Source organism: Prunus persica, chromosome G7 (assembly GCF_000346465.2).
Source record: "Prunus persica cultivar Lovell chromosome G7, Prunus_persica_NCBIv2, whole genome shotgun sequence".
In the NCBI taxonomy this organism is placed as follows: Eukaryota; Viridiplantae; Streptophyta; class Magnoliopsida; order Rosales; family Rosaceae; genus Prunus; species Prunus persica.
Window position 1 is genome coordinate 6,312,807 of NC_034015.1, and position 22,572 is coordinate 6,335,378.

The following is a 22,572-nucleotide window of genomic DNA, read 5'->3' on the forward strand; positions in this document are numbered from 1 at the left end:
TCTCCCCATACGCCGGTACAACCAACGCCACGTATGGGGTCTGTCGACACGCCGGATAACCTACGCCACGTGCGACCTCAACACAATATCACAATAGCTCCCCATACGCCGGTACAACCAACGCCACGTATGGGGCCTGTCTCAACGCCGGATAACCTACGCCACGTGAGACCTGAACAGCATATCTTATATCTCCCCATACGCCGGTACAACCAACGCCACGTATGGGGTCTGTCCCAACGCCGGATAACCTACGCCACGTGGGACCAAATTTTCACTTGGTGGTGCTTGTAGTGAATCCAAAATCCGATGAGGTACCTACAGTAGTGCGTATAGCACTCCAAACTGACATTCTAGACTCTGTTGTACCCTTGTACAACCATATATAATTATAATTATATAAATTAATTCTAATATTGTGTAACCATCCACAATCATCTAGCACCCGATAATCCCCCCTAGAAAGGTGAGATTACTCCGGGAGACTCACGGTCAACCAAGGGTCAAACTACTCTAACCCTGGTCAACCGGACCTGCAGAACCCACGACCTCCAATTTCCGATCCGAAAGTCTCTATGGGTTCTACCAGGTATAGGACACTTGTCCTGCGAGTTTGGTTCAGATCAGACGGTCGGATTTCTCACGATCGCACGATCTGACGGTTAATATAAAATATAAACTTTAAATTATTATTCGGAACATCCGGGCTCCGATTCACGATCCGTGAATTCCTACACGATCCTAGAAATACCTAGATTAACATATATTAAATTTGGGATCATCCAACGGTCCCAACCTATCGAACCCGGATAACGCACATTATGCGATTATCCGTTCGATAGTCAAACGACGTCCGAATTGAGATCCGCGAAATCCTACGCACTCGTGACAACCTAAGGATCTCATCGGAACACAGTGCTACTCTTCTACAGTGCCCACGCGCCACCGCACGCGCCGGCAGCGCGTGGGTGCCCAAAGCGATAACGCTTCGCCAGAAAATCTCAAAACCACGGCTCCAAACTCCTACCCTAGGTATAACACCCTATTTGGAGCCACTTTTGTTCTTGGACCTACCCCAAAAAGTGGCCGGAAATGGCCGATCACGGCAGCCGAAGTTTTGGCCGATTTTCAATTCGAAAATTGAGTTAGCTACGCTAAGAATCGATCTAATCCTACCCAACCATCAGCTAGAGCAGCTCGAGAGGTTCACAATCCATACCTGGGTCAACGGAATTGGTGGCCGGAGGAGGGAGATCGGCGGCTTTGAAGTTTGGACGACGTCGGCCGCTTCATCTCCAGATTCCGGCGAATCCGCGGCGGCTGGCGGCGGGAGGTGGCTGGGGTAGGAAGAGGACGACGGCCCGGTCATTTTGGTACCGGTCCCGTCGTCATTGGTGGCCGGAGGAGAGCACGGCCGGCTAAAACGTGGCCGGCTGTCGCGCGCGGAGGAGAGGAGAGAGAGAGACCCGCGGGGGAGAGAGAGAGAGAGAGAGAGAAAACCAGATTTTTATAAAAATCCTATTTCGAAATATTTATGATTGTGCCACTGGATTTCTTTTGACCATATCTCTCTCGTTACAACTCCGATTCGAGCCCACTACGTGTCTATGAACTCGTCTCAGTACGACCTATCCAAAAATACTAATCACTGCCCCAAACTCTCTCCGGTTAAAAATATGACTAAAATACCCTTAAATAATTAAATAATTAAATAAGGTTTAAATTCGGGGTCAGGGTGTTACAATACCACTGCAAGTCTACACCAAAATCTCTATCATTATTCACTATTCAGTAAGTTTTCTTTTTTATTTTATCTTGATCTTGTTTATGTATTATTGGGCAATTGAATTTGTTAACTTGTCTACCCAATTAGAAAGGAATATTGAAAAAAATAAGAAAGTGTTTTCATTGGGGCATCCAATTCTTCTCTTTTGTTGCTGATCTCACAACGAGAGCAGCTCCTTGTTTAGGGTTATAAGATAACAGATATTCCTTATTGGTTTAAGTTCATATCAAAATATAGATGAGGATTCAGTTGGTAGAGTGAACTATTGAGATTCTGACCAAAAAATTAGACATTCCATGCCCTCAGAGAGTGTGTTGGCTTTGCCAGTTCAAGTTTTTTTTTTCGTTTTAAGGGCGTTAGCAGAGGGTTTTGAATAATTTATTTTAAGTCTTCCAGGGTTTGATCTTCTAATTTTGTGTATCATTCTTTTGTGCTTGTGTGCCATTATCGGATTTTATTGCATAATTTGTGGTATTAAAGATGAACAATACATATTCTTATAGCCACTGGAACCACTTGCCTTTTCCTTTAGGTGGAAACTTTTTGTTATCATATGTCTTTTTCTTATACACCTAATCGATTGCTTGATTATTTTATATGTTTATTGCAGATCTAAGAATGGCACAAGACGTGGATCATAGCCCTCAGGTTCCCAATCAAGTTCCTGATCAGGTTCCTGAGCAAGCTACCATTCGTGGCAATCCAAAGAAGCAAAAAATTACTAAGAAGTCTGGTTTAGCTGGAAACCATGGAAAATCCGAGGTATGGAATTTTTTTAAGAAAGTTTTGGAAGAGGAAACTGGAAAATACAAAGAAATTGCAATTTGTATGTTTTGTGAAGCTAGAATTACTGCACCTTCTAGGATTGGCACTAATAAGCTATGATCTCATATTAGGACTTGTAAAAAGTTTCCTCGTGATGAACAAGATAATGCACAGACACTAATTTCTGTAATGGGAGGTCAAACTTGCAACTGGAAGTTTGACCAGGAGCTATGTAGGAGTTTTCTTGCAAAAATGATTATCCTTTGTGAACTCCCATTTAGCTTTGTAGAAAAGGAAGGCTTTAGGATGTTTTGTGAAGTTATACAACCCAAATTTCATGTGGTTTCCAGAACCACAATCACAAAGGATTGTTTACAAATATATCATGAGGAAAAAAGCAAGTTCAAAGATTATTTTAAAGAGATTTCTGCACGAATATGCATCACAACAGATTTGTGGACTTCGGTTCAAAATCTTGGGTATATGGCCTTGACAGCTCACTTTGTGGACAAAGATTGGGTCCTTAGAAAGAAAATCATAAATTTTCGAGTTCTTCCACATCCACACAAAGGAGAGGTTATTGCAAAGGCTATAGAAAATTGTCTCTTAGAGTGGGGAATAGAAAAGGTTATGACAATCACCCTTGATAATGCGAAGAATAATGATACATGTGTGATGGATTTAAAGAAAAGATTTAACAAGAGAAATATGATGTTATTAGGTGGACAGTTCTTTCATGTAAGGTGTTTTGCACATGTCATCAATTTGGTTGTGAGGGATGGAATTGAAGAGGTGAAGACAACCATCAAGCGCCTTCGTCGAAGTGTTAAGTATGTGAGGAGTAGTTCATCACGTTTGCAAATGTTTAAAAAATGTGCTTTGGAGGAGAGTGTAACTTGCAAGAAGGTTGTGTGTTTAGATGTTAAAACAAGATGGAATTCAACATATTTGATGATAAATGCAGCAATGGAGTTTGAGAAAGTATTTGATAGGCTTTTGGAGCATGATCCATTCTATAGAAGTGAATGTGAACTGAAAAAAAAATAAAGAAGATGGAAGTGAGCTGGGTTTGAAGAAAAAAAAAAGGTGGAAGTGGCTGTCATGAGGGGGGTCCCATAAATGAAGATAATTGGAGAAAATTGCGAAGTTTGCATATGTTTTTGGAAGATTTTTATCTTCTAACAAAGCGTATATCTGGTTCTCATTACATCACCTCTAACACTTACTTTGATGAGGTGACACAAACCAAGGATATGCTCTTGCAACAAATGGGCAGCAATGATGTTTTTCTTAGTTCCATGGCTAAGAAAATGAATGAAAAATTTGAAAAATATTGTAACATTGATGCTTTGAATCCAATTTTGATTGCTTCTATTGTGCTAGACCCTAGATATAAATTGGATTATGTGACGTTTTGGTATAGAAGTTACTTGGATAGTGATATTCTTCTAAGTGAGGATGAAAAAGATAAAAAAAGTTGAGGATTGTGTTGAAAGATTCAAAAGTATGATGTCACGTCTTTATCTTCATTATAAGTCGGAAGCTACATCTTTAGATGATCAATCTGCAAATTCAGAGAGTGTTGTGGCTAATCAAGGTGGGAATCGATCCAAGAAGGAGATGTTTAGGAGTAAATTGAAAAGAAAAGAGCATGCAGATGCTAATAATGATCTGGACAAATACTTGAGTGATGGAATTGAGGATGAATCTCCAAACTTTGATGTATTGGTTTGGTGGAAAGGGAAGTATGCAACCTACCATGCACTTGCGATAATGGCACGAGATGTTTTATCAATTCCAGTGACATCTGTTGCTTCAGAATCTGCTTTTAGTACAACTGGAAGAGTTCTTGACCCATTTCGAAGTTCCTTAACACCAAATATCGTCGAGGCTTTGGTGTGTACCCAAGATTGGTTAAGATGTTCCAAACTAGAGTGTGAGAATGTTGAAGAACAACTTGAAGAGCTTGAGGAAATTGAAATTGGTATGTAACATCTGTCTTTAAATTATTTACAGCTCTTAAATTGCTTTTTTTTTTTTATAATTATAGTATAGATTTTATGCTTGTTGCAGTTGTAAGCCAAGAGTTGGAAAATCTATCACGTCAATGAATGGAACTGAATATGAAGGTATGGAGTTCTTTAGTTTAGTTTTGTATAAATATGTAGATTTTTTTTTTCTTGGATTCCTCTGGAATGATATTGGGGTATTGGTACTGTGCAATTCTTATCTAGTATAATGTGCTCTTGTTTGATTGTTCTGGAATAGTGTCATGGCTCTAATAATGTGTGATTGTTCTTGTTGATAGAGCATTCTGTTTATCTAGGCTAACTAAATTTAGTTGAGCTTGATGATGGAACATTCACATTCTATACATTTAGTATAGTTTTCTTTCTTTTATCATGTTTGATGATGGAACATTGTATATATTTTGTTTTGCAGCTTCTTTTATTGACAAATTATTTCAAGGAATTGGAGATGGTGTACTTTTTAATTTAGAGAGGTGAGTGTTGATTTTTGTTCAAATAAATACTATTACTGTAACATTACCCCTTTTTAACTAACATCATAGAACTTCCCATCACACATGAATGTATGATACTTCTAGTTAATAATTACACCAAGAGATCTCTATGCTTTGATATTCTTGATTTTAGGTCATGACTCGCAGCTAATTTCTTTGTTGCTGACTTCCATTCCTTCCATTCCATAGACATTTTTCATATCCTGTAGCAGATATAGCTTGTATCACTCATGTACAGTCAAAGGTTTAAGGATAGGCATTTTCTGAGTAGAACTAGCACTCTTATGTTCCTTCCACTTTTCTCTTCATGTACCCATGTTGTCTACCGAAGCATGCATAACAGTTCATAGCATATGACTGTTCATAACTCTTTTGCATAACAGTTCAGATTATATATATCCTCAAAACGAGTGAGTAATTAGCTGTAACCTTGGAATTGCAGGTTGGCATATTCGTGATTTCAGCAATGGTGTTGCGAAAAATGATGTTAGCTTATTTCCAGTGATGAGTTGATTTTGTATGTATTATGGATCTATGTTAAATGTTGTACTTGTAGTTTTCATTTTCTGTTTTTATTGTGGACTAGTTTAAATTTGAACATTATGTCATTTGAATGTAAACATTGGAATTCTTCTGAAATTTTTTTTCCTGTTTGGTTGGCTTAATCATAATTCACAAGAAAATTTCAAAATTTGATTTCCAAAATTATTATCCGAAAATGCCGAAACTATTATCCGAAAATTCCAAAAATATTAACTTCCGAAAATTCCGATAATGCCGAAAATTCCGCATCAGAATAGAGTTAGTACATTCTGAAATTTTGGAATCGGACTCAGAACTAAAAGGTAATTCCGAAAAGCTTCGTTCGGAACAGTGGTTTCCGATCCGTTCCGGCCGAAAAACACCCCTAGAGTCATCAAACCTAGCTGCTCGCCATGTGGTTTGCCAGTGTTACTTGTACCTAATAAAGGCGGAGGCTGGCGTATGTGTGTAGATTATAGGGCACTCAACAAAATAACCATCAAGAATCGGTATCCATTGCCGAGGATTGATGACCTGCTAGATCAACTACATGGTGCACTCTACTTCACTAAACTTGATCTCAAATCTGGCTATCACCAAGTCCACATCCATGAAAAAGATACTTGGAAGACTGCATTCAAAACAAAGCATGGACTATTTAAGTGGTTAGTCATGCCATTCGAGTTATGTAATACTCCAGCTACCTTCATACGGTTGATGATTGAGGTACTCCACCCTTTCATTGACGACTTCGTCACTGTATACTTAGACGACATTCTCATATTTAGTGTCACATGGGAGGACCATCTTCATCATATTGCTCAAGTTTTGGAGGTTCTACGAATAAATCAGTTACAGTTAAACGGTAAGAAGTGTGAATTTGGGAAACAACACCTTGTATACCTGAGATTCATTGTTAGTGCAGGAGAACTGAAAATGGACCTAGAGAAAGTACATGTGATTTCTCAATGGCCTACACCCTGTTCAGTAACTGAAGTACGGAGCTTTATAGGTGCATGTCAATATTTGCGAAAGTTTATTCGACACTTTTCACAAATTGCAGCACCCTTACATTCTCTTACAGAGACAAATCAAAAGTTTGAATGGTCGAGAAACCATGAGGAATCTTTCCAGTTGTTGAAACAGAAGATTATAGAGGCCCCAGTATTAGCATTACCGAATTTGCAGAGACCATTTGAAATGGAAGCAGATGCATCGAACTATGCTATGGGAGCCGTATTATTTCAAGATGAAAAACCAGTTGCATACCATTCTGAGATGTTTAGTGGACCGATATTGAATTATCCGACTTATGACAAGGAGCTGTATGCAATGCATCAAGCAGTGAAGCATTGGAGAGCTTACTTGTTGGGAAAAGAAGTTGTAGTGCACTTAGATCATAAACCTCGTCAGTTTTTAACTACACAGTCTAAGTTGCAGCAAGCTCGCCATATGAAATGGATATCTTACCTACAACAATTCAATATTGTGATAAAGTACAAGAAAGAAACAACTAATAAGTTGAGAGATATGTTATCTAGACCACCTACACCAGTTAGTTTCGCATTGCTGGTGGCTATGCAAATCCAACCCATTGTTCATTCTGAATATGCCGAAGGGTATGACACAGATACTGATTTCAACTCAGCCTATGCCAAGCTACAAAAAGGAAAGACTAGTGAGTTCCAATTGAAGGATGGACTAATGTACAAGGGAACACAATTGTGCATTCCAGAAGATGATGACAGATTGCAGTGGATTCGTAAGGCTCATACTTCCAAAGCAGCATGACATTTTGGAGTTGAGAAGACTTTATTGAATCTTCATTGCTATGTGTATTGGCCAAAGATGCATCTCGATGTTTCACAATACATTCAAGGTTGTGTTCTATGCAACACATCAAAGCCTTCCAACAGAAAGTTAGGACTGTATCTTCCATTACTAGTACCTAGCCGACCTTGGGAGAGTATCTCGATGGATTTCTTAGGTGGATTGCCTAAAACCAAGTCTGGAAATGACTACTTGTTTCTGGTGTAGATCATTTCAGTAAGATGGTGATTCTCATTCCATGCAAGAAGACCGTTGCTGGAGAGGGAGCTGCTAAGTTATTTTTCCAATATGTTTGGAAGCCTTTTGGCTTACCTACTTCGATTATTTCTGACAGAGACAATAGATTCTTAGGTCATTTTTGGAGGTCCTTATGGGGAATGACGGATACCATACTGAAAAGAAGCACTGCATTTCATCCACAGACAGATAGGCAAACGGAGGTCGTAAACCGGACTATGGTACACTTGTTGAGGGGCTACAATTCTAAGCATCCGAAGACTTGGGATGAAAGTCTCCCTTACTTACAGTTTGTTTTCAACCAAGCAATTCATGGCTCCACACTCAAATCTCCATTTGAGGTTTGTTTGGGTTATTTACCCCAGAGTCCTTTTGATTTAGCATTCACTATGAGTGACCAGCCATTAAGTGGGAAAGAAGAAGAAGAACATATTCGAGCACAGAAATTTCTCGAAAGATCAGAAAGATATAAGGAACAAAGGAAGCAGCAAAAATGTGCCTACCTTTTTTTTTTTTTTTGGTTTTTCCGCTTTACTTTTGTTGTGATTGCTTATTTTAGTTTTATTTTATCTTTATACTTGGTTAGCTTACGTCAATATTCTGAGCAATTTTTTTTATTTTCTTTGTTGGAGGGTCAGACTGATATAATAGGTTGGAGAGCTTTTGGATTTATAGAGGTAGGAGTTAGTAGCATCAGCAGCAGCACTGTTCGCAGTCCGCTCTTTACTGTGTGCCATGGAAGTAAAGAGAGCTTCTTGGCCCATGCAAAGTTATGACTGACTGCGAGACAAATCTCCCCAAAGAGCGAGCTTTATGGATCATCTGTATGCGCTAATGTTTTAGACTTTGGAGTGTAAACGCAGGACAAATTTTTCTATGTTCGTCTTTTAAGAATAAATCAATAAAACATTGACTACAAGATAATGCAAATTTTTTTGTAATGTATATATATGTTTTGGTCCATGCTCTCCATTTATATGCATATTAAATTTGAATGGCCATCATTTCCATGGTCCTTCTCTTCCAACTCTCTTATCTCTCTCTTTGATTGTGCGTGAATGTGTTTGTGTTTTTGTTTGGTAATGGTGAAGGTGAAGTGATATTTTTCTGATGAGGAGAAGAAAACAAAGCACAGCAAAGCGTGGAGAGAGAGCCAGGCTATTCAAACATTCACAAACCTCCTTAGCGTATGTGAGAGTCTGCAACGCTGTTCAGCTAAGATACCCCTTTTATAGCACGGGGCGGCTAAACCCTAGCCCCTGCAACAATGGACTGGGCCAAGAAGATTAAATGCTAGTGCGCACCAAATAGGCAAGGGCTTACCACACGCCCTCCTCTGCCTCGTTTTCTCCCGCCACACTCTCTGTCTTCCTCCCCTCCTCTTAAATGCCAAGTGTACAGTTACCTTACCTCGTTAGTCAATTACATTTTCCTGTGTACAGTTATCTTACCTCGTTTTCGTCCTTAATGTTTTTTTGTGACACTAATGATCTTTAAGGTTATCCTCCACACATCAAAATGGTTCATGCTGTAAGTTTTCGTCAAATTTTCTGTTCAAATGCTGATGTGGCATATATGTGGGATAATTTTGCAAACCTTAGAGACTATTTGTGATTATAAAAAAAAAATTAATTAAATACAAGCGAAGAGAATAGGATCAACACGATAAAACAACTCAAAACAAAAAAAAATTTTAATTATTTCTAAACTTTGACAACTTTAAATTTAAAAATTATTTAAATTTTTCTAGAAAAAAGAAAAAGGAAATTAAAACTTGAATTTAAATATTAAAAAACCTGTCGCCAGCCCTCCCCTTCCGTCTCCTCCTTTGCGATCTTCTCCCTCTGTTCTCTCTCTCTCCCCCTCTCCCTCTGTTCTATCTCTCCTTCTAGAGCTGCGTGGGCGGCCCTATCTTAAAAGCCTTGAAGAAATTAATTGTAAACTTTGTTACCATTTCTCATTGTTGTGGCTGCATAGTTGAGCCCAACATATAAGATTTCATAGTTAGTATCCACAGTTCATGTCGAGTCCCTGCATCTGGGTTAATGAATCACATGCCCAACTCATGTGCAGCTACAGGTAAACATCAGTTCAACTTCTACCATCACAACAACTGCAAACCATTTTAAGTTCATAACAAAGAGCCATAAACATACCCATTCCAGATTTGGACCCCTATGCCTTCCCCAACCATTGAAACCGATTATGTTCTTGCATCAAATCCCAACCAAGTTCTTTGCTTGCCTGACCATCACCCCCGAATCTGATGAGAGAGAGAGAGAGAGACAGAGAGGGTGTAGGGAGGTGGGTTGGCACGGTGAGGCGATAGGTTGGAAGGAAGAGGGACATAAAGAGTTTTTTAATTTTTTTTTTAAATAAACAAAGTTTTAATCTTATCTTTTTTTAAAAAAATTCAATTTCCTTTTAAATATATTAATATTTTATTTAAAGCCACGGGGCTATATATTATTGGATGTGTAGCCCACATATATGCCATGTCAGCTTTTTAACAGAAAATTTGACAGAGTTTTCGGCATGGACCATTTTGATGTGTGGAGTATAACCTTAAGAGCATCCACAGTGGTAAGGTGTATATAGATGTGTATATCAAATATACACATTTGGTTGACAGAATGTCCTACAATGGGAGGTGTATACGATTGTAAATGTACATCACAGCCATGAGATGGGAAGAAAGATGCAAATGTACATCTAATTTTACACACAGTAAATGGGTCTCGTAACAGAAAAGCCACGAGAGAGGAGAGAGGAAAGCTGCCTAAAAGATGGGGAAGTTATTAAAATGGTGGGCCCAGGGCGTGGTTGAGATTTATTAAAATGGGAAAGTTATTAAATTGATGCAAATGTACAAAGTTCTTCTCCAACAACTCTCTAATATATGGCCAAATTTCATTCAAATTGAAACATGAAACTAACAACTACACTGATCAAAGGATGACATTGCAAAGTTTAAAGTGACACAATACCGATAGGAGGGTTATGTGGATATTTGGTTCAAGGATACTGAGTTGCGGTTGATGAGTGGGTACTCTTGGAATTATCCCTTGGAAGTTGTGATGAGGTTCAGAAAACGTGGGAAGTTAAGTCCTTGTCATGTCAAGTCGTTGAGGATGCTACTTGGGAACCCGAGGAGCGGATGCAGGTTCAATACCCATACCTCTTTGAATGACAAGTACGAAATTTCGAGGAAGAAATTTTTATAAGGAGGGTAGGTTGTAACATCCTGACCCAATTTTTTCCGTTTATTAAATCTATTTCGATTATTTGATTTATTTAATTATGAAATTACAATTTTGCCCTCGAGTAAGGTCACGATAGTCACTTTTTGTTCGAAAAAGAATTTGGGGAATTGAGTTACACCGTTGCCTTGGGCTTGTTGAAATGAGTTCGTAAACGCACGACATGCTCAATTTCGAGTTCTAATGAACTTGAAAAGGTCTGAAAATTAAAAGGGTATATTGGGAATTTCAAAATTTGTTAAAAATACAAAAGGGAAACTCAGTTTTACGCAACCCTCCCTTTCGCGACACACAGACCCGGCCACTATTTGGCAGGGTAACTTTGTCGTCTGACCACCCCCGAGGCTGAGAACGTTCGGGATGTGACCGTGAGGAGCCGGCAATCACGACCGGACGGAAGCCCAACCACGACCGCCGCTCAGGGAGGCGCTGGAAGCTTGGATTTGGCCGTGACTGCTCGGGTTTCTTGCCGCCGTTTTGGGCGATTTCGGCTATCACTTTCAACGAACCAAGTATGGATTTCAATCCTCTTCACATACTCTGGCTATTTGTATGGTTGGATTAGATCGATTTTTAAGTTTTGAAACTCATCTAAAACCTAGAAATTTCCCGTTTTTGGATGGAGTTTCTGGCCACTTTCAGGCCAAATTGGAGGTTGTCCGAGTTGTATAAATTGCTCCCCTAATTGTCATGATCACATAGGTATGTTGATGGTTGAATTGAGAAATTTCCGTCGTCGAAAATTTACTCAAGCCACCCACGTGCTGTAAGCGCGTGTGACGGTGTGTGGGCCACTTTGTTGCGGGCCTGTGAGTCCTAAAATGATCCTCATGTCCTCCCGAGCACGACGGTATGTTCGGATCTGAATTTGATTACCATTTGACGGTCGATCAGATTACACATATTAGGTGTTATCCGGGTTCGATATGTTCAGACCGTTGGATCGACTCCTTTTCTAAATATGTTGATCTAGGTACTTTTAGGATCAAGCATCTTCTGTGGCTTAGGTGGTGACTGCTTTACAGAAAAGGGGAGCAATGGAATACACTATTGTGGTAGTTGAAACGGCGGACTCCCCTGCTACATTACAATACCTTGCTCCTTATACAGGAGGAGCTCTGGCTGAATATTTTATGGCTGCTTGGTTGATCCACTTACTTCTCTTATGTCAATATTAATCACTACTGTTTGTTGGAATTCGCGGATCCAGAATCGGAGTCCCAGGTGCTCCGATTTAATGATTCAATGGTTAGGTAAAATGGTGACAGTTCGATCGTGCGATCGTAAGCGATCCAATCGTTCGATTCGGACCAAACTTGCTAGACTTGTATAGTAAACTTTGTTGAACTAGTAGGAACTTTCGGATAGGAAATCAGAGGTAGTGGGCCCCGCGGGCCCGATTGAACAAGTTTGGGCAGTCTGACCCCTTGGTTGATTGTGAGTGTTCCGAGGTAGTTTCACCCTTCGAGAAGTACTAGAACGACCTTATAGACGAGACTTGACTGTTATTTGAGTTACTTTGGTTATGTTGGGATTGTGAGATTGTTTTATAGTATTGTAGGGAGTTCTAGGACATTATTGTGATAATTTAAGTTATGGAATTTTTTGCATAAGTGAGCTTTGATTAAAAATTGAATTAATTTTGTTTAATAAGGATATGGGATCTCTAAAGGTTATTATTTATCATTATTTAATATTATTTGGAATTATCATTAAAGTACATGGATTGGGTGATAGCGGGTTGTTTGCGAAAGTCTATTATTTTAATTGTGGAATATAGTATTTTATGGAAATTGATTTGTTTGGTAATGGATATATTGGTTAATGAGGTTATAAACGCGGGCTATCGGTTTGGTTTCGGCCCTTACCATGTGACACGAGACTTTCTGTTTATATATATTATTATTATATTATTATCATTATTATTATTATTATCGTTTTACTTTAATGATTATTATATAATTCACTTATGGCTTGATAGAAGGGTTTGGTGTCAATATGGGAATGCTTATTATTATTTCTATTATTATTAATGCTAGTAATATTATTTATATAGGATTATAGTGATTTTGTCTATGATATGGTGTTTTGGATTTATTTATCTTGTCTTATGGATTTTCAGAGATTATATATTTCCTAAGTATTTGAAAAGTGTTTTGAATATTAATGAAATTGAGTGGGCTTATTTAGATTTGGTGCTTGTTCTTAATTAAGGTTTTATTTTGGTTTTCAACAAGAAAGGAAACGATTTGTTTGGAAATTGAAAATTTGCATCAGGATAAGTACCTTCCGGGGTTATTGTACCCACACATGGCGTTGGATTATCCGGTGTGTGGGCACATTTGGTTATGTTAGTACCTTATCACATGTGGCACTAGATTATCCGGCGTGTGATAAAGCAGTCTCCGTGCATAGAACATGTTTTGGTCTAGCCACACATGGCGTTGGATTTTCCGGCGTGTGGGCTAACTTGGTTATGTTAGTACTCTATCGCACGTGGCGTTGGACTATTTCAGCGTGTGGTATTATGATCACTGTTACTTTACTACACGTGACGTTGGACTCTCTGGCGTGTGACGTTGGACTCTCTGGCGTGTAGTAAAGTAATGGGAACAAGGATAATGATTACTATAATATATCGAGAAAATGAGCAATGTTTAAAAGAATTGTGCTTAACATATATGCATTGTTCAAAGTGATAGGGTCGATGAGTTATGAGTCTTAAGTACAGAGTGAGTATAGAAAAATGGGTCTATTGTTCATGGGCTGAGATATTGCGATTTTAGTTAAAGGGAAAAGATGATTCTAAAATTTACTTGTTGATATTGCTGTAAATAATTGTATGTTATCTGTTTGTGACTATTGATCGGAGAACTACGTGCGGCTTGATCCCTTAGTAAGGGCACGTAGGTAGCTTGAGGTCTCACCCAGGTGCAGCCGCAAGATAAACCTTTTTTTTTTTTTGTGGACTTTAATTTGGTCATTGGAATCGAATCATATTTATTAGAGTCATTAAGTTGGTTTGGAATTTGTCGATGACCTGAAGCCCGAGTTTGGGTAAGCCAATCTTGATCTATTTCTACTTATGTTGAACTCCGTTTCGTTTGTGAAATGAATTATGTTAGTTATGTTCTATTATAGCCCATGTTATGGTTGATTGTAAGGCTAGAGGCCTGTTATGTAGATTGCATGTTTTTAACTTGTGCATGTTGCCGGTTGAGTTATAACTGAGTTTTAATCCTTTAAAACTTTTAGGAAATGTCCATTTTTCAAGAGAGACTCTGCTAGAAATTTCGGTAGAAAGTCTCGTCTCTTTTGTAAGTGGGCCCGACATCGGTATGATGTCAGAAATATCACAGGATTTGTCGCAGATTCCGAGGCGGGTCTTGTCAATAGTTCTATGACAGAGTATTAACAATGTACTTCTATGATATACGTAGTATTAACAAGATAGTTCTATGACATAGTATAAAAAATGTACTTCTATGATAGAGTATTAATGATGTACTTCTACGAAGAGCCCCTGCTTGGTTTTCGCGATTTTTTTTTAATAAATTGTTTTGGTTTTTAAAAAAATCTGGGCTGGGCTTGTTTTGGGTTTTTAATTTTTGAGTTTTTTGTGTTGGGCTTTTTTTAAGTTAATCAGTGACAATCATGTAATTTATAAGAACTTCAACACCCATTTCTTATATAGTAAATGGGTTTTGGGTGTGTTTCTAAAGTGCATTCCATGTGGATTTTTATATTTTTTTATTTAAATTTCAGCTCCTATTCTGAGTATAATAATGAAGCTCCCTAATTTTATTTACATCATATTGAATGAAATTATCTTTTATTAGAAATTTAAATTTTTTAGGACAATTTGTTTAGAAAAAATAATTAAACCTAACACACACAAAATTAACACAAAAAAAATTAACATAAAAAAATTTTAACACAAAAAATGAATTAATACAATAAAATCGAATTTACATCTTTGAATTAATACAAGAAAATCAGATTTACACTTCCCCACAATGGATACTCTAAGGACCATTATGTTACAAAAAAAAATTGAGGACAAAATGCGATAATTTTGCAAACCTCATGAACCATTTGCGATAAAAAGCCTAGAAAAATTCTTTTGGGAGGGCTTTATATCACAAAACGTCCCAAAGGTTTATGTAATTATCAAATTGCGTCCTTTTTTTTTTTGGTCATTCATGGTCCTCAATATTAGTATGTGTGCTTACAAATGGTCATTGACGTCAGGTTCCATAAAAAACTCTGTTAGTTTGCTGACATTGCATATATATATATATATGGTTAATTACTGTAGACGTCCCTGAACTTGGCCCCCATTTGCAATTGGGTCCGTGAACTTTTTTTTCGTCAATTACATCCGTTAACTTGATAAATAGTTCCAATTAGGTCCTGCCGTCCAATTCTATCAATTTATCTATCAAAATTAGGGGTAAAAGCGTCCTTTCAGTTCCAAAAGTCTCCTTCACTAGATAATCCCGCGTTTAGGGTTTAGGGTTCAATGAACATGAAGCTTTCATATTAAAACTCCAGCAAATCCCAAATGTTTAATATCAATTAAGCACACTTCACAAATTACAAACATGATGGACCACCCTATTCTCTCCAGAATCTACCAATCTGGAGATACAGTGATTGCTATTTTGTGGCTATTTTCTCTGACGACCCCAACCCACCCCCAAATCCAACGCCATACAGTCCACACACACAGAGAGAGAGAGAGAGAGAGAGAGAGAGAGAGAGAGAGAGAGAGAGAGAAGAAGAAGAAGAATTACGACGGAGGTGGCGGCTGGGTTCGCCTGAGAAGGAGGGGCTGGGTTTTAGGGTGGGCTGTCTTGATCAATTTTGGGGGAAAGAGAGCGAAGCCTGACAGCTTTGCACTAAAGGTTAATGGCTTGGATTCATCTGTGTTTTTTTTTGAGAAATAAAGCAATTCACATGGGTTCTTCTTCTCAAAGTCCAAGTTAATAGAATATTTGCTTGCCTTTCATGGCTGCCAATGGCAATGGTGGATATGGTCGAACTGCAAAGGAGAGACTCCGAAACGACGACGTCATGACGCAATCATCGCCGTCGTCAACGATGGAGGACGAGGAGTCACAATAGCTATGGCAGTCATCGGGTGGGCAGGGTGCACGGGTTTCAGCTGTTGCTGAGCATCAGAGGTGGGTATGGGGAAGGGGAGGTTGGGGAAGATGAGATGGGGGTGCCTTTTTCTGGGTTTGGTGTGACTGTTCTTGTTCTAGGTTTTATTTTTTTTGAATTTTTTGTTATTTTATTCTTTAAGATATATTTGTTCTTGTTATTATTTTTTGTGTTTTAAATTTACCTTTTCTCCAGCACGGTAAATAATTCTGGAAGAAGGAGCAGTTCATCCATGCTAACTGAAAGACGCTTTTACCCCTAATTTTGACAGATAAATTGACAAAATTGGACGGCATGACCCAATTGGAATTATTTATCAAGTTAACGGATGTAATTGTGGAAAAAAAAGTTTACGGACCCAATTGCAAATGGGGGCCAAGTTCAGCGACGTCTACAGTAATTAACCCTATATATATATATTTAAAATTCATAAAAGTCTTTTTATCACAAAACGTCCCTGAGGTTCACGCAACTATCAAATTGTGTCCTTGTTTAATTTTTTTTTTGTCATTCGTGATTCTCAAGGTTAATATGTGTGCTCACAAATGGTCCATGTAAATTGTTTTTTTCTTTTCATTTAAAATTCATAAAATTTTGGTTTTCTTTTTAAAATTTAATGAATTTTAAATTATATATATTGTATCTTAAAAACACGTAACACTATATTATTGGAGATGTGGGCTCCACATATATGCCACATGAATAAACTAAAGGAGTTTTTTTTAAAACAATTTAAAATTCCTAAAATTTAAAAATGGAAAAACCAACATTTTATGAATTTTAAATTATTTATATATATATTATATTTTAAATTATTTATATATATTGTATTTTAAATACACGTGGCACTATATTATTGGAGATGTGGGCTCGACATATATGCCACATCAGCAAACTAAGGGAGTTTTGTAAATTTAGAAATGAAAAACCTAATCTTAAATGAAAAAAATCAAAATTTTATGCACCTTTTCATTTTTAAATTTTATGTAGGCTTTATATCGCTAAACCTTACCCTTGGTTTTTTTCATTTCAAATGGATTAATTTTTTTTTTCATTTTTAATTGTTATGAATTTAAATGAAAAAACTAAAATTTTAGTAGGGTCCATTTGTGAGGAGACATATTAACGTTGAAGACCACGAATGACAAAAAAAAAAGAAAAAAAAAGAAGAAGGACCCAATATGATACTTTCGTGAATGTCAGAAATGTTTTGTGATATAAAGTCTTTTATGAATTTTAAATTATTTTAACAAATATATATGCGACGTCAGCAAATTAACGAAGTTTTTGACAAAACTTGACGGCATGGACCATTTGTGTACACATACTAACCTTGAGGACCACGAATGACACGAAAAACAATAAGGATGTAATATGATAGTTTCGTAAATCTTAGAGACGTTTTAATATAAAGCCTTTTGGGAGTTTTGAAGATGAGGATTTTTAGTCCTTATAATTTTAAAGTTAGTGTCTATATGTTTTTAAATATTTTCTAAAGTTGTCAAAGTTTAGAAATAATTAAAATTTTATTTTGTTTTGAGTTGTTTTATCGTGTCGACTCAAAATTTGTTCTCCTCCCTTGTTTATAAAATAAAATAAAATTCTTTTTAGGAGTTTGAGAGGGAAACATGCTTGTGAGAAGGGTAGGGTTTTAGGAGGGAGATGAGGGAAACGAGGTTTATGGCTTTACTCAAACATAATTTACAAGTTTTTATTATTTATTTATTATTTTTAAAAGAAGAAGGTCTAAAAGACAAAGAAAGTAAAACAGAGAGAACCAAATCCAATGGCGCTTCTTCTTCTGAGACCTCCTCCTCCTCCTTATCTTCGCTTCATGGCCTTACGCTTTCTCTCACACTCTTCTCTTCACCCTCACTTCCCCTCCTCTTCTTCTTCTTTCTCGTCTTCCTCTCTTGCTCGTCCCTCCCTCTTGTTTAACCCACAACCCAGGTGCTTTTCCCTTTCATATTTTGCCCCTCATTTTCTGCTTATTTTCTGTTTGGTTTCCTAGAAAATGCGGCAACTAGGGAATTAAGGCGACTCTATCAGTATTCTTGTTACAACATAACTTTTTCTTTGTTTGAATTTGAGTGATTTTATTTGTTCATTTGTTATTTTTGGTGATAGGATATTAGTTTTTGTATTTTGCTACTCGGGTTTTTCCTGGGAAAGTGGAAAGTGTTTAAGGGTTTTGTTATTGGTTGTGACAGGACCCATATTCCACTGAATGGCGTTCCTAGCTGCTGTGTAGTTCGAAATGCGGTTGCTCCAAGAGCTTTTATGTCGTCTACGCCTGCAACCGAGGCTTTTCAAGGCAGCTCTGGTTCCAACGCTTATGGGTCTGATCAGATTCAGGTAAAATACTCGATTTCAAAAGGGTGTAAATCAAAATTTTCTATTTTATGTTAGCCACTTGCTAATTTATCTGTACATCATGCTTTTTATTTTTGTTTTTGAAATAGAGAAGTAAGTTTATTAAGGTGTTTATGTTTGTTGGAAATTGTTGCTTATTTATGGGTTTAGTTAGAAATTGTTGAGTGGGGCTTGTAAGCTGTCACTCCGACTTTGTTTTGGCTTGATGCTATAATGTCTAACATGTTCAGGTATTGGAAGGCTTAGACCCTGTTAGAAAGAGGCCAGGGATGTATATTGGGAGCACAGGACCTCGTGGTCTTCACCATTTGGTATTGCTTTTTGTCACTTTTATCTTTCCATTTTTAATAATGTGCTTTTGCTAGATTCATCTGAGTCAATAAAGAAGTTTCTAATCATGCTCTTTTAGGTCTATGAAATATTAGATAATGCTGTGGATGAGGCTCAAGCCGGATTTGCTACAAAGATCGAGGTTGTTTTACTTGCAGATGGTTCTGTGAGCATCGCTGACAATGGTCGTGGGGTATGCTTCATCTTCTATGCCTTTTAGTCAAAAGCTTCAAAAATCCTTTTTTGTATATATTAAAGTAAGAACACAGTGTCATGATTTCTTATAAGGCTTGTCAAGATATTCTAATGTTCACATGTAGTTTGATGTGCCTTTATACCCTATGATGCCTTTCATACTTATATTTCTCATATGTATAGTCAATATGTCTGGAGTCTGTAAATTGTTCATTAAACATTTTTAAGCATGCTAGGTAAATTCTGTAATGCAGTAAATATTTTGGAGCAGATAATGAAAATACCTACCAAAAACAAGCAATAGGTGGAATATCACAAAGAGAAAGTGTACCTATTGAAAAAGCAGTTTTTGTAATTAGTACATGTTTTCTTAAATCGCCAAAACCAATCCCGGAGAACAGTGAAGATTCATGTGGTCTTTCTGTCCAGGTGCTGGTAGTTCATGTCTTCACAGACATGTCTATTTCACCAAGCCGCTCCGGTTTAGGTGGACAGCCCAGCAAATAGACATCTACAGGAATTAGCTTATCAAATCCCTAAACAGCACTATAAGAATCGTTACTGAACATCCCCCCTGCAATTGTACATGCTCCCATAGCATTAACATATTTCGGTTTAGGCATTTGTTCACATGACTAAGCTCCTATGGTCGTTATACACATTTTCATTGACCAATGAGAGTTTAGTCAGTGGTCAGGGCTGTGGTTTGCTCCCACGTCATCTGGGGTTTGATTCCTCAAGATACCTCTCTAGCTATTTGCTAAAGTTTCCTGCCTCCCAAAGATTGTAGGGTTCGGGGGGAGGCCCAGTTTCGGAGCCAATTCCGGGAAGTGGGTTTGGGAGGATTTGTAGGTATGGAAAAAAGTTATATATCTTAATTGGTATGAAATGGTGATTGCCGGTATCCTTAGTGCCGTGTAAATACCCATTGCAAGAGTACTTTAAAGAGAACTGCACTTTAGATGTAGGGACCACAGTATTGTGACTGAGTACCCATGCAGTGTTTCTAGATTCAGAAAACTAATTTTTATTATTATTAGTAATTATGGGAACATATAAAAGAAAATGTGATTTTTTTCTTCTTCTCATATTGCATTGTTGGTAATCTAGAATTTGCAACCAACCATTAGAAATTTTCCTGAATACTCTTCTCAAGAGTTATGTACACTAACTTTAAATATATGTTGCTACTATCTTTACCTACTTTTCTTATTCTCTTGTTCATTGCAGATTCCGACTGATATGCACCCAGCAACCAAGAAATCTGCTCTGGAGACTGTGTTGACGGTATTATTGCATAAACTATCATTCTCATTTCTAATGTTTGTGTAGAGGTAGAATGCAATCCACTTCGCATTGCATAGGGTTAGTTATTTTTTTCATTAAAACCAGAAAGATAATATTATATATAAAAAATTAGGTTATAAACGATTTACAATTTCAGTTATAAAGCTGTTCTAAATAAGTCAAATATTAAGCATATGTTTCAGTGGCACTTTGAAGGTTTGAACCATGAATGATAGAAACTCAACTTCCGGGATTTCTAGTGATAGAAAGACCTTTGGACATTGATGAGGTTTGAAGTTTTATATGTTTTTCTTAATGAAGAAAATATGGAATATGCAACTTGGGAGCTACTTAAAATGCAGGAACATTTTATTGTTTTAGAAATGATAGTTCTTTTGAAAATTATTCAGGTTTTACATGCTGGTGGCAAATTTGGTGGTTCAAGTAGTGGGTATAGTGTCTCTGGTGGATTACATGGTGTGGGTTTATCCGTCGTCAATGCCTTGTCTGAGGTATGCATTATCTGTTCGTCTTGATTTATTTGGTAAATTTTCCTGCATTTATGCAAATGTCAACGTTGGAGGAGACATTCAAGGTTTGCTCGGTGAACTTTAAACCATTTAGGTTTCGAGTCAAATTCTAAAATCTCTCCCTCCCTTTGTATGTGTAACTCTATCCCTCCCCTTACAATCAAATAAAACAATAGCACTCTTTTTTTTTTTTCCTGCAAATTTACTGTTAGTGGGCCGATGCTATCTGCTGCATTTGCTTTTAAATCCATGTCTTATAACTCTCATTTTAATGATGTGTGAAATGGACCTGAAATATTATTTAAACTATAAGGCATTCTGGTGGGATCAGATTGTAACACCTTGACATTTCTTCGTGATGATGGCTAGAATATATAAGTACCTTCTATTCTAATTCAGTTTTAATTGTTTCTGTTATTTTTTTTTTTTGCTTAACACCTTGAATTTGTTTTAATTTTTATTTTTAAAATAAGAAACAAGCAGTCCCTCAAAAGTACATAAAAGATTTCTAACACCCAGCTGCTACGCGAAATTATCAACACAAAAACACAAACTTTCTCAAGAAAGAGCATTCACCCAGTCTGCGTAAAGAAAGAAAAGTGGTACCTCTAGATTATTTGAAAAAGAATGCCCACGTTGAGGCCTGAAAACCCACTTGATCCCTCAAGAAATTCACCTCCTTCACATTTCCTTTCAATACTCTAGTTGTCAGTTTCTAGCATATTAAATTGTGATGTCTGGCCTGACAGACATTGGAAGTCACTGTTTGGCGTGATGGAATGGAATATCAACAAAAATATTCTCGTGGAAAGCCTGTGACAACTCTATCTTGTCATGTGCTTCCAATTGAATCCCAAGATCGGCAAGGAACGCGCATCAGATTTTGGCCTGACAAAGAAGGTTTTTCGTTTATCCTTCTAGTCGTAATGAATTTAATGGTCATTGGCTAAGATTTATTCTCAATTGTTTGGTGATTATTGTATTTGGTGATTTATGCTTGCTTTATTTGATTGCCATGTCTTCCTGCAGTATTCACAACTGCTATTCATTTTGACTACAACACAATAGCTGGACGAATTAGGGAGCTAGCTTTTCTAAACCCTAATGTAAAGTCATTACTTTTAATAGTCAATTATCATGTCCTGCTATATATGTATTTATCTTTTAATATGTCTATTTATGGATTTTCATTTCTTTTAATGGTAATCTGGCAGTACAACAAAGGCTTAGTCTTTTTCTGTTCTCAACATCTTATTTTCTTTTGTTGTTTGACATTTGCAGCTCATGATCACTCTTAGACAAGAGGATACAGATCCAGAGAAGAACCATCACAATGAATACTTTTATGCAGGGGGTTTGGTTGAATATGTGAGATGGCTAAATACTGATAAGGTATGCTCGACCTAATAGCTTTGCATTTTTTTGTTCTAATTTGACCTATACATATTTACTATTATTGATGTTGCATAAAGGTTCTCAAGTGAGTGAAGTAGACATGTTAAGATTCAATTTTAAATCTCCCACTTCGTTCTTTTGAACTCTGGGCTAGGGCTTCTTGTATACTTCCCATGTACCTGGATTTGTGTTGTATATTAAGAATTTCATTTGTAAGAAAAGAATACTTTCAGTTACTGGACATCATTCTATTGTGATCCACATAGGGTGGGTTAGATCTATTCACCTATATGAATATTCGACAAAAATCACATAATATCAATTTTCTTTGCAACTCCTTGGCATGTAGTTAACTACTTGGCCACATGCCCA

At 37.2% G+C, this 22,572-nt stretch overlaps 2 protein-coding genes across 4 annotated transcripts in view; both read left to right on the top strand.

The window, feature by feature from the left end:
- Positions 1 to 22,572, top strand: part of LOC18770434 (DNA gyrase subunit B, chloroplastic/mitochondrial) — an 89,946-nt gene that overhangs the window by 59,446 nt on the left and 7,928 nt on the right. For 2 of the 3 annotated variants that reach the window (XM_020568336.1, XM_020568335.1), the window contains 8 exons: positions 18,301 to 18,445; positions 18,694 to 18,774; positions 18,873 to 18,986; positions 20,219 to 20,275; positions 20,686 to 20,787; positions 21,555 to 21,705; positions 21,835 to 21,911; positions 22,087 to 22,197. In XM_020568336.1, the coding sequence (XP_020423925.1) occupies positions 18,371 to 18,445; positions 18,694 to 18,774; positions 18,873 to 18,986; positions 20,219 to 20,275; positions 20,686 to 20,787; positions 21,555 to 21,705; positions 21,835 to 21,911; positions 22,087 to 22,197 (768 nt within the window). In that variant the 5' untranslated portion in view covers positions 18,301 to 18,370. Of the gene's footprint in view, positions 1 to 17,750; positions 18,041 to 18,300; positions 18,446 to 18,693; positions 18,775 to 18,872; positions 18,987 to 20,218; positions 20,276 to 20,685; positions 20,788 to 21,554; positions 21,706 to 21,834; positions 21,912 to 22,086; positions 22,198 to 22,572 lie in introns of those variants that run through there. The other variant, XM_020568334.1, reaches the window with a different exon arrangement.
- Positions 2,405 to 3,598, top strand: LOC18770783 (zinc finger BED domain-containing protein RICESLEEPER 2). Its single transcript, XM_020568911.1, has 2 exons — positions 2,405 to 2,548; positions 2,696 to 3,598. The coding sequence occupies exons 1-2, from the start codon at positions 2,405 to 2,407 to the stop codon at positions 3,596 to 3,598; spliced, it is 1,047 nt and encodes a 348-aa protein (XP_020424500.1).

Bases quoted from the DNA above. Each gene is read 5' to 3' on its own strand.
- LOC18770783 (XM_020568911.1), top strand. From the start codon at position 2,405: ATGGCACAAGACGTGGATCATAGCCCTCAGGTTCCCAATCAAGTTCCT. The intron at 2,549-2,695 runs GTATGGAATTTT...ACTTGTAAAAAG, and splicing joins GAAACCATGGAAAATCCGAG to TTTCCTCGTGATGAACAAGA.